Genomic DNA, 12,541 nt, shown 5'->3' on the forward strand with positions numbered 1-12,541 from the left:
TTAAGAACCGGAGGAGTACTTTGTAAACGGCACCTAAAGTAGGAGGTAGCTGGGGTTCTCTTTTCCCCCGTTTTCACTAACAATTTAATCCTCCCTCATCAGAGAGAGGAACCCGCAAACACACCCGCCCGCTTTTTTGTCCCCGACTTTTGAACAAAGAACCCACGATTTCCTCTGTAGTCAACAGTAATGCGATGCGTCTTATCGTACTGTTTTTTTTTAATTATTATTATTATTTTTTACGACGGTCTTCCTGTAGAACAAGTAGATCAGTTGCCACCACCAAGTTCATCATCGGCGATTAACAGGGATGTATGGCTGATTCTTGTGTCCATTTTGGTGCTTAAAGGATGGGAATTGAAGGAACTCAGAGACAAAGGAGTCCAACATTTCAACAGTCACGTGCTGCATCACCACCACATGCGCCATTGTTCCGTTGCAAGCCAGACTCCACCTGCGAGCGAATTCATCATCTTCAGGCTTCTCAAACACTACGATGTTGCTAAACTCGTTTTTCATCGCACCGATTCCTGCCTCCCGTAGCTTGTCTCGCAGGTAATCTGCATTTCTCATACACTGCTCCACTTCCTTCTTGAGGCCTAATAAGCCTTTCTTCTTCAGAGCGTACCAGAGGAAGATCGGAGCGTGGCCGCTCCTGCTTCCTGTGATTGTGGCGTCCCTTGAAGCTATGATCTCAATATCACTGGACATGGCATCAATGTATTCCAAACGAGTTATTATAACTCCACAAGGGACGGGACATCCTATAAACTTGTGCCCCGAAGTAGATATGCTGCCAATGGGTTTCTTGAAACTAAGCTTCGGTGCCTGTCAACCCATTATAATCTTCTCTTGTTAGAAAATATTGCACAAACGTGAGTAGATCTTACCAAGAGTTAGGTTCAGAACCTTTTTTTGATAGATGTAACCCAAGAAGTAGGAATGTGTTATATACATCCTTAATTCACACTTTGTAAGTCTTTTTTTTTGGTTACACGAAGAGAATTTAAATTTTTAACATTCACTCATATACTTGCCACCCCTTCAGCACTTAAACTAGCTTCAGACGGTGAAATTTTCCAAGTTTTAAATTTCAAACTATCTAAATCTAAATTCAATGAATTTAGATCTTAATGTGCCTTTAGACTCTTTTCAGAGGAATGGATCGAAGGGGAGATCATATAGATAAATTATATTTCAAATAATTATTAATGAAATAATTAGTATAAATTTCCTAGAAAGGGATTCAATCACCCAAAAGTCCAATAATAACTGATAAGGAGCATTCAATAACAAATTTTTTTACAAAAAATAATACTAGGTTTATGTTACTCCCTTGTTATTAAAAATTTTTATAATTAAATCACTTCTTTGGGACTACATATAGTAAATCTTCCTTATTAACAATCTTATTTAAGAATACATAGTTTGGGCCAAATATTAGGCATTTATTTTCACCCCATACTCTTACTGTAGTTTCGCAATTGCTCGGAGCCATTTGATCGATCTTTTAATTGCAAAGAATTCAAATTCGATCCAATTGTCTTTGATACCAAAACCGGATTCTGAATATGAATATTTTAAAACGTGACTCACTTGTTTTTTTTATTTTTGGTCAACAAAACGTCACTCACTTTTTTAATGAAAGGAAGCATGAGTCCAAACAAAGCTCCATCGCAATGGATATAGAAGCGTTCACGAGTAAAACCACATTCTTCGAGTGTTTGTACCACAAGATCCACATCATCAATAGCTCCCTTCATAGTTGTTCCTGAAATAAAAAATTATCCTTTCACATTAGTTCATAAGTTATTCAATAAATGTGTGTGTGTAAAACTCTTGTTGAGCATATGACTGCACAGAAAGATTAGATAACATTTAAGGGATTGTCCAAATCAGTTATAAATAGAAGATGTAAGCAAGCAACTGACATGTTTGTTTTATTAGATGTGTGTGACATAAATATATGTGTGTATTATATACTATCTCCGGTCCTTAATATAAGACCCTATTTGACTTTTATTTTGGTCCTAAATATAAGACCGTAATCTACTTTGTCTCTCATATTTATCTTTTTTTCTCGAGTCCTTCTAATAATAGTAGTTCTAGTTAATAAACTTAATTAGTAAGGATATTTTAAAAAACACAACACTTATTTAATACAAATAATTAACTTAACTTATTTTCTTAATATACTCAAATTAATCAACTAACTCTTATATTTAGGACCGGAGAGGTAGTATATTTATACATGTGTAGAGAGAGAGAGAGGAGCAAAGAGGGACCTATATTGAGGCTGATGATGGCAGGCTTGTCCTTGTGAGCAAGAAGTGAAGCTTTGAGATCAGAACAATCAATCTCACCAGATCTCAGTGTGGCTACCTTCACACATGGCATTCTGTACATTCTTGCTGTCTTCGACAGCGAATAATGTGATTCTTCTGACGTATATAGAATCCCATCCGGCAATTGTTCCCTCCTATATATATATATATATATATATATTAGTACAACCTCGTATATATATTATCAATAAAACATTCATATATCAGAGATCAGACCTACTTACCCGATTAAAATCCCGTGAAGATTGCCTTCAGTTCCCCCGGTGGTAACGTATCCCCAGTACCGGTTCTTGTCAATCCCCCACAAGCTAGCGAACCAGTCAAGAACACAAACCTCAAAAGCTGCCGAATTGAGAGTGAAGCAGTTTCCCACAAATGGATCGCCAGCATTGTTGATGTGAAAATGCAGCAACGGTGCCAATGCTTTATAGTTAAACTCGAGATTTGCGGGATAGCCTGCTCGGTCGGTTCATTATAAGACAACATAGTTATTAGCATTTATTTAAATTCAATGCAGTTAGAGGTGTTGTGCACTATGTACAACATAATGAGCGGTATATGGAAAAGATGATGAAAAAGGAAATTACCCAGACAACGCATTTTGCTGTGCAACAGAGTCTGGGCAAAGCTGGTGATCATTTGAGCCAAGTGTTCCTCTGAGTCCCCAGAGAGCTCCGAGATGGGGAGGCTCATATTTTGATTATGTGGGTTCTCTGTTTTAGAGACTTGTTCTCTCAAAGGCATCATCTTGGTGGTAGTTGCTGAGCTTTCAGCTGCTGCTAGAAAAGGATGATTCATTGTTTCAGTGTTAGATTGAGAGAGAGAGAGATGAGATAGTGTGTGTTGGAAGTTGGAAATGTTATGCAATGCAGGGTTCGTATGGAGAGGTAACCTATATATAACAGGCTTTAGGCCTTCATGGACGCAACTAGCTCTAAGGATGTATTTGTGCTCCATATTTATTCCAAAGGAAAGAAATTGACAATGGAATATCTATATTTTAAATGCGACAGTGATTGGGAAGCATTAATAATATATTCACCCTCTTATTCCTATAAAAATCAGAATCCATGAAATCATTTTATCAGGATTTCGAGGAAACGACGGAGAATCACCAAAGTTGTAATATAGAAGTTGATTGCTCATAGATGCGTTTTAATGCTCCAGCTAGCTGATGAACCCAATTTGAAAGTTACCGACTGTAATTTTTTTGGGGGGGGGGGGGGGAGTTGTGCCTAATTGGATGGGTGGAAATACGAAGACCTCCTTTGATAAATTTTGGCCAATATATAATTCCAAGTGGAAGTGGAAGTTCTGCAGAAGAGAGGAATGGATTCTGGTATGCATAATGCTGACAGATGTGTGATTGGCTGAGTTTGGAAACCCTGCGCAGGTGTGTGTTTGTTTGTTTCTGCTTTCTGGGCTTGTGCGTTTGCTGATTATTTGATGTTTAGGTGAAGGTTGCTGTGTGGCAGATTGTTTGTTTCGTATGGGCTTGTGTATGTTTTTGCTTTATTTGACTTCGGTTATTGTTATGTGTACTATTCCTGTTTTCGGTTATTAATAAAATTGATTATTTAGAATAAAAACAATTCGAGGAAACTAATTAACGTTACTATCATTGTAAAAATTCATATTATTATAAAGTTCTTTTGACCGAAAAAATAAAGTTTTAAAACTATGCCGTTTATTGTGAAAATTCATCTCTATTTATCGTCTAATGATAATTTTTATTATGAAATTATTTTAAAATACTAATTATAATACATTCTAAAATATTTATCCTATATTTGGTATGAGGGAATTAAAAGGCTCCAAGGAAAAAAATTTTAATAAGCTCAATTTAAAAAATTAAAAAGGGTAGGGGTATAAAATTTTAATAAAGAAAAAATATAAAATAAATAAAAAAGCAAAATTAGTTTAAAAAAATTTTAATCCAATATTTGAAATCTTTTAAATAGAGTTCATTAGATTTTTTATCCTTTACCTTCCTTTCCTTTCATTTCTCTTCTTGTACATATTACTAATATTAGTATGAGATGGCAGCGAATGCTCAGTTTGTCGACATGGTCCGATCTTGGCCCAATCGTATTAGGACAAAACGAAAGCAGGACACGGCATTTTTTATTTTGGTCCTAAAACAGAACGGAGATGTTCCCATCCTGTTCCATCCTGTCTCAAGATTTTTTAAAAAAATTTTATTACTATGTTTCTTCTTAAATGAATAAATATGTTCTTAAATGCATTTTTCCAACTAATTAAATTGAGCTTTCCACGTTAGTTTACTTTCAAGATGAACTCAAGGTCAAAAAAAAGAAAAACTTTCAAGATGAACAGCCACAAAAGAATCCCGAATCGACGAAGATAACATTGCAGCATGAAAAAATAATACTCCTCCGGTCCTTAATATAAGACTCAATTCTTGAGTTGATTTTAGTCCTAAATATAAGACCCATTTTTTATATTTATTAATTTTCTCTAAATTACCCATATGGATACTCCACTAACCATGATCAAATAGAAGAAGGAAATGAGGTATTAAGAAAGATGATTATGGTATTTTAGGAAAAATGTGTCATTTTTCTTATAATTAATTAACTTACCTAACTTCCTTAATATAATCAAATTAGTTAAATGGGTCTTATATTAAGGACCGGAGGAGTACAGATTTAATAGGTCTAATTTCAATGATCTAACTAAAAAATTTTAGACAGAAAATCCCAATTTCTTTCCACGAGACAATGGAGTGTTTGGATGAAAATCAAATTATAATTTAAAAGTAATTTTATGGTATACAAAATAAATATGTAAAAAAATTTATCTTGATTTATAAAAAAATATTTTTAAAAAATACTTCAAAAAATATCGAAAAACCTCATAAAATACTCTCTAGATAGAACAAAATACAAGATGAAAGTTTTGTCTCGTTTGTGGTTATTTACTAGAGGGTGTTTGAATGAAATCAAACTATGATTTGGAGAATAGCTTCTGGAGAATATATTCTGAGTAAAATAGATTTTATAAAGAATAGATTTTGTGAAAAAGTGATTTTGAGAAGTAAGAGTGTTTGGATAGTTGTTACCAGAATCACTTTTTACATGTGTCAATTACTAAAAAGGCACAAATTAATATGATAATTATATAAGGGATAGATTTTATAATATATTTCGATTTGAAGAAATAAAATTGTTAATAAAATAATTTTTACTAACATAATTAATAATATATAAAATAATATAATTAATAATTAATTAATATGTATATATATTTATAAATTATAAGATTAGATAGTGAAGGATCGAGTGTGGAATGAAAAGTGAGGTATCAATTATGAGGGCTGTTTTGTCCTATGTTGTTGGGCCCACACCAACGTTTTGAAAAATTTGAGTTTGAAGCAACTTCAAACCACTTCTATTGAAACTATGATTTTGGGATTCAAAACCATAGTTTTATCCCAAACTATGATTTCACATTTTTTCTTCCTGTTTAACTGATTTCTTCCCCAAACAATGGTTTGAAGAGACATCCAAATAGGACCTTAGGACGGACAGTCCAAGTCTCCTTTCCATTAACATTTCTGGTAGAGTAGACAATAGGTGAGTAGGTTAGGATTCACAGGCACATCAACTTTTGTTATTTACATTGCATGCCAGTATTAATTAATATAAATAAATTTAAAAAATTAGTTAAATTAATTATTTATAATAAATAATATGTTACTTTTTAAAAATATTTTTACTAATTAAATATATTGACTAGAACTATTACTAATATAAAGACTATTTAAAAAAATAAATATAACGAACAAAATATTTTTTTTTACCGAACAAACAAAATATATTAAAATTTTATGTTTAAAATTAAAATAAAAATTAAACAAATTTTTATATTAAATATGAAAAAAGTTCCTTTTTTTCTTTTCTATCCACTTGAGTTAGGCATTAAAGTTTAGCTTGTCACATTTAAAAAAGGGTACGTGGGTTGGCCCCTAAAAAAAGTACCCACCTAGGTTAGTTGGTCTCCTCGTAAATAGAAATATAGAAATCCGTGTTCGAACTTGTAAGGTTGGTTCAATTTCCTAACAGTTACTCTTTCAATCCACAATATACCAGATATTTTTTAACTTTACAAAAACAAATGTTCATGTTGATTATATCTAAAATATTTAATTTAATTTCAATTTTATTACTTCCTCTGATTCTAAATATAAGCTGTATTAGGAAAAAATGTTTAAATATAAATTTTAATTAACTGATTCATAAAAATTAAATAAATTAGTTAAATTAGTTCTTTACCCTCTTTATGTTAGAAAAAAAATACTAAGGTGAATCCGAATATTATATTTGAATTCAGATCACATCTATTAAATGAGTTTTATATTTGAAATTAAAGAAATTATAAGCAGTTAATCAATTAATTATAGTTAACATAGTATTGAATTTTGATAAGAATATATTTTAATAATATAAACTTTATTTAACTATTACTCACAATTTTTTTAAACATATAAGTTAGACAAAGAAGTTATTTTTATATTAAATATAATATTTTAATCTATTTTGTCTCTCAAATTTATAAATTTTTTTAAAAAAATATTTTTATTGATGGCACGTAGTAAGAGGTTTCTATTGAGAAGAAATAGTTAAAATGTATTCCTCTCGTCCTATTTATAGGGCAGAGAGAGAAAATACTTTTTGATCCCAGGTACTAAAGAAATTTTTTGTATGTATGTATAATTTTACCTTTCATTTATTATTGTATTGATTTTGTTTACATGATATATAATGTATATTAAATAGGGATAAAATTGAAAAGTTTTTTAATTTTAAATTAGAATTAATGAGATTTAATATTTTTCTTGGTCTATGTAAAACATATTAAAATTGACTTGTAAATATGACTAAAGGGGTACATAATTAGAAAAAAAAATTCTAAAAAAACTGATAAATATATATTACAAATAAATAACTTAATTAACTTATTAATATTTTTAAATTAGTTGTTCTATTGGCATATTAAGCACATGAAGAAGTAATTATTTGAGTTAAGATTCAATTCCCGCATCTAAATTGTTTGGTTGGTCTGTGTGTGTGTGATAATATTTGTTGCTGCCCATATCTACGGCTATAATTATCAAATGTCCAATGTGTCCTATGGCTTAAATTTAAGTGGCAACGGCTGAGCGCACGTTGAGAGACAAAGAACCATTGATTATTGAACATGAATGGTGAATCGTATCAAGATTGCGTGCGGGGTGTCCAACCCGGTTACGGTGCTTATAACTACAGAGTCAAGGATTCATTTTAATATAATTTCAATGGTTGAGTTCTAAAATTTTTAACTGATAGTTTTACATTAAAAAAAATCATTTTTTGTGGGAGAACTGACAAATTTTTATTTTAAATTTTGGACATATTAAAATATTAAATAATTAAAAGTATAAAAGTAAAATTATATTAAATCCAGACTGTCCATGGAGAGTCCTGATTTGATGATTATCACATGAACAATGAAAGTGATGAGCATTCAAATAAGTACATTAACTCATGAGTTACCTGTATGTGAACTATCTCTAGAGTATTGAATTTTGAACTACTGACTGAGTAATCAATTTTTCTAACAGCCAATTAATTTGATCTTTTGTACTAAAATTAAATCACGACTTGTAACGTATAAAAATTATGTTAAATAAGTTTTTCTTGCAAAACCTAGCTCAAAAAAAAAATTGTAACTTCTGAGTGTTGGTTTGCATTGTGGTGCATTGGATTGTTAATTTATTTATTTTTGAAAGCCAGGTGAATGTTTACAATTTTTTTCCTTTTGTATGTAGCAATAATATAATTAAATGCAGCCGCGCACAAAAACTAATGTTTGCATGCTTAAGTGAATTAGTGCTTAATATTAAAAAAAAAGGAAAATATAAGTTTTTGAAACACGTGGATGAAAATGAAGTGACGTTAAGGGAGGGGCGATCCTTGTTCAAAAGGGAAGCAAACAAAGTCTTGCCCGTGCGCTTCTATTTTGCTTGGGGTCGGGGCGTATGAAAAATAAATGCTCATCACTTTTAAAAGTTCAAATTATTATTGACGGAATAATTAATTTTTTATTAGGAGTTTCAGTCTGGGTAAAACAAATTTTCTGGCCAAAATAATTTTATTTTTATCTTTAATTCAGTTAAAATCGTGATTCTTAGATATAGATTGATTTTGGATAATTCACCTTCTTTCAGTTTACTTTCTCTAGACAATTATTATTTTGATAGATGCAGAATTTAAAATAAATATAATCTTATAAATAATGCAGTATATTCAACTCGGCATATTTTGAAGTTCTTGGCTGCCAAAAAATTATTGAATTAATTAAGCGGAAATATAATATACATATATATATATATAAATATAATGACTAGTTACATTACAACATTATTTTTGCTTTTAAACACATCTAAAAACTATAGTTCCGGCAAGGAAAAAGGCATCAACAGCGGTTGAAAACTGCTGTCGATTAACATACTAAGGAAAACTATTTCCCAAAGGTAATAGTTTTCTCATCTTACAGCCACCGCTTTCAAAGTGCAGTTTACAAGTAGGACTGCCGCCACCGCCGCCGCCGCCGCCAACTTCATCTGCAACGCATAAAGATAGCTGATTCTTGTGTCCATTTTAGTGCTTAAAGGATGGGATTTGAAGGAACTCAGAGACAAATGAGTCCAACATTTCAACAGTCACGTGCTGCATCACCACCACATGCGCCACTGTTCCTTTGCAAGCCAGACTCCACCTGCGAGCGAATTCGTCATCTTCAGGCTTCTCAAACACTACGATGTTGCTAAACTCGTTCTTCATCGCACTGATTCCTGCCTCCCGTAGCTTGTCTCGCAGGTAATCTGCATTTCTCATACACTGCTCCACTTCCTTCTTGAGGCCTAATAAGCCTTTCTTCTTCAGAGCGTACCAGAGGAAGATCGGAGCGTGGCCGCTCCTGCTCCCTGTGATTGTGGCGTCCCTTGAAGCTATGATCTCAATATCTTTAGACATCGCATCAATGTATTCCAAACGAGTAATTATAACCCCACAAGGAACGGGACATCCTATAAACTTGTGCCCCGAAGTAGATATGCTTCCAATGGGTTTCTTGAAACTAAGCTTCGGTGCCTGTGAACCCATAATAATTTTCTCTGGTTAGGAAATATTGCACAAACATAAATAGGATTAGGTCCAAAACCTCATGCTGAAACTGAAACCGGATTTGGAATTCGAATATTTTGAAACAAGACTCACTTGTTTAATGAAGGGAAGCATGAGTCCAAATAGAGCTGCATCACAATGGATATAGAAGCGATCACGAGTAAAACCACATTCTTGGAGTGTTTGTACCACAAGATCCACATCATCAATAGCCCCCTTCATAGTTGTTCCTAGAGAACAAAATCACCCTTTCATACCAGTTCACCAGTCATTCAATATGTGTATCTGTAGGGGCGGGGGTTAAAAAGAGACCTATATTGAGGTTGATGATGGCAGGCCTGTCCCTGTGAGCAAGCAGTGAAGCCTTGAGATCAGAACAATCAATCTCCCCAGATCTCAGAGTGGCCACCTTCACACATTGCATTCTGTACATTCTTGCTATTTTAAACAGCGAATAATGTGATTCTTCTGACGTATATAGAATCCCATCCGGCAATTGTTCCCTCCTAGATATGTATATATCATATTAGAACCTCATATGTGATGAGAATGATAGATACATAAAACACACATACACACATATATATGAGAGACCAGACGCAACTTACCCTACTAAACTCCCATGAAGATTGCCTTCAGTTCCCCCGGTGGTAACGTATCCCCAGTACTGGTTCTTGTCAATCCCCCACAAGCCAGCGAACCACTCAAGAACACAAACTTCGAAAGCTGCTGAATTGAGAGCGAAGCAGTTTCCCACAAATGGATCGCCAGCATTGTTGATGTGAAAATGCAGCAAAGGCGCCAATACTTCATAGTCAAACTCAAGGTTTGTGGGATAACCTGCTCGTCGATCAGTTAGTTAGTTAACACAACACAATGATTAGGATTTCTTTAAATTCAATGCAGTTCGAGGCGTTGTGCAGCAGTATATTCTATGTCGAAGAGATGATGAAAAAGGAAATTACCCAGACAGCGCATTTTGCTGTGCGACAGAGACTGAGCAAAGCTGGTGATCATTTGAAGCAAGTGTTCCTCTGAGTCCCCTGAGAGCTCCGTGATAGGGAGGCTCATATTTTGATTTTCTGGGTTCTCTATTTTGGACACTTCTTCTCTCAGAGGCATCATCTTTGTGCTAGTTGCTGAGTTTTCCGCCAGACAAGGATCATTCATTGTTTGAGAGAGAGAGAGAGAGAGGAGACAGTGAGTGTTGGAAGTTGGGGGAAATAAGCAATGCAGGGTTTGCACGGAGAGGTAGCCAGTATATAAGAGGCTTCGGGCCTTCATGGTGGACAGATCTCCGGTGCTCATTATAATGATAAATATCATAATACTATAATCTAAACTATCTAAAATTATAGATGTTTCAATTTAAAATTTTTAATATATAATTTTTTAATGATAAATTTATTTTTTAAAGATATGTTAGTTATGATATTATATTTATTTTAAATTTTGTATCTATTAAAACAAAAAGTTAATTAAAATATATATATAATTTAAATTCAATCTAGACCATATAAAATCGATTTGGATGGTCTAAATTGTGATGAGCATGGAAGGTGTTTCTGTCAATACTCCAAGCATATTTTTGCCATGCATATAGTTATCCCCTATAAAAGAAATAGACCATGCATATGCATATATTATATTTATTTTAAATTATGGATCTATTAAAATAAAAAAATTGATTAAAATATATAAAAAAATTTAAATCCAATTTGGACCATCTCAAATCGATCTGAAAAATTCAAATTGTGATAAGCACTTCATGCTCATCATTGTGATAAACGTGGAATGTGTTTCTGTTGATACTCCAAGCATATTTTTATCACGCATATATTTATCTCCTATAAAAGAAATAGACCATGGAATTTATATTTTAAACATGACGTTGATTGATAAAAATTAAATAAATTAGTGGTCAAAAATTAATACTTTTGAAAAAAAGTTCAGTTAAAATTTTGAGCGAATAATTAAATGGAAAAAGAAAATTAAAGGAGAGGCCATACTCCCATATGAAAAGGGATGCAAATTGTGCGTGGCAGGTGCATGAACGTCATTATAGGTGTATTTAATATACAGTTTTTTATCCCAATCTTTTAGATCCTCTTACCATTACTATTGGGGAGATTGAAATAATAGTACACGGTATTTTTGATTGAAATAATAGTACACGGTATTTTTAGTTATTATCAATGAGAGTAATAGAATATATTTTCTAATAATTAATTGGGTTACTAATAAAAAAACCTCTTATTATTTGAGCATATATAACGCTATCCCAGGTTTCTACTATTTCTATATGCCTCTATAAAAAATAAAAAAAACCGAACTATACACTAAACTAGTTGAGATAATGATTTAAGAGTTGTGGATTAAACCAATATCAACTCAGAATCAAACTGGGGATATTAAAATAATGTAATTTAATTGAAAATAACAAAATATAATAATATTAATAATCACTAATAATAAAATATAAGAAAATACAACAATAATTTGATTGTAACAATAATAAAGTACAATAATATTAAAAATTTTGATCTTTAAGATTTCTCAACAACTAAAATTAATAACTATTGATATCTAAATCATCATTAAAATTTATTTAAATTCAGAGTGATTGAGATATTAGGAATTAAATGAGAAAAAACAGAACTAATTGCAATACATCCAAATCGGTGATTTCACCCATTGATCCTGATTTAACAAGGTTGACACCGGTTTGATTTCTAACTGGTTCAATGTCTAGATAAGAGGATGTTTGGCAACCTCCAAACCATGATTTCAGAAGTACTTTTTCGTAAAACGAGACAAATTCCTTCAAATATTTACTTCGTAAACCGTAAAAGTACTTATGAAATTATGGTTTGGTTTCTATCTAAACACCTCCCAAATCAAACAATTAACCGGCTTTCTGTTGAATTAGCCGGCTGGGTCTATTTTTTTGTTCGCCGGGTTGGTGAGATTTGCAATCTTGTAAATGAAGGCGGTGGCCGACTTATCGTC

General features: G+C 32.4%; 2 protein-coding genes across 2 annotated transcripts; both read right to left on the reverse strand.

Moving 5' to 3' along the window:
• Positions 1-291: 291 nt before the first annotated feature.
• LOC114747847 (serine decarboxylase-like) lies at positions 292-3,143 on the reverse strand. The gene is made up of 5 exons (XM_028936191.1): positions 2,933-3,143; positions 2,570-2,801; positions 2,286-2,479; positions 1,635-1,771; positions 292-828 (listed from the first exon to the last, which is right to left on the reverse strand). Exons 1-5 carry the CDS (start codon positions 3,141-3,143, stop codon positions 292-294), a joined length of 1,311 nt encoding a protein of 436 aa, XP_028792024.1.
• Positions 3,144-9,007: 5,864 nt separating this feature from the next.
• On the reverse strand, positions 9,008-10,702 carry LOC114747846 (serine decarboxylase-like). The gene is made up of 5 exons (XM_028936190.1): positions 10,498-10,702; positions 10,141-10,372; positions 9,845-10,038; positions 9,626-9,762; positions 9,008-9,499 (listed from the first exon to the last, which is right to left on the reverse strand). Exons 1-5 carry the CDS (start codon positions 10,700-10,702, stop codon positions 9,008-9,010), a joined length of 1,260 nt encoding a protein of 419 aa, XP_028792023.1.
• Positions 10,703-12,541: the final 1,839 nt, after the last annotated feature.

This window comes from Neltuma alba, unplaced genomic scaffold (genome assembly GCF_004799145.2).
Source record: "Neltuma alba isolate B1F8T4 unplaced genomic scaffold, ASM479914v2 tig00005494_pilon, whole genome shotgun sequence".
Classification (NCBI taxonomy): Eukaryota; Viridiplantae; Streptophyta; class Magnoliopsida; order Fabales; family Fabaceae; genus Neltuma; species Neltuma alba.

Coding starts and splice junctions, on each gene's coding strand:
- LOC114747847 (XM_028936191.1), bottom strand. CDS start 3,143: ATGAATCATCCTTTTCTAGCAGCAGCTGAAAGCTCAGCAACTACCACC. Junction 2,802..2,932: donor CAGCAAAATGCGTTGTCTGG/GTAATTTCCTTT, acceptor CCGACCGAGCAG/GCTATCCCGCAAATCTCGAG. Junction 829..1,634: donor TGCTTCCTTTCATTAAAAAA/GTGAGTGACGTT, acceptor ATGGGTTGACAG/GCACCGAAGCTTAGTTTCAA.
- LOC114747846 (XM_028936190.1), bottom strand. CDS start 10,702: ATGAATGATCCTTGTCTGGCGGAAAACTCAGCAACTAGCACAAAGATG. Junction 10,373..10,497: donor CAGCAAAATGCGCTGTCTGG/GTAATTTCCTTT, acceptor ATCGACGAGCAG/GTTATCCCACAAACCTTGAG. Junction 9,763..9,844: donor CATCATCAACCTCAATATAG/GTCTCTTTTTAA, acceptor TTTGTTCTCTAG/GAACAACTATGAAGGGGGCT.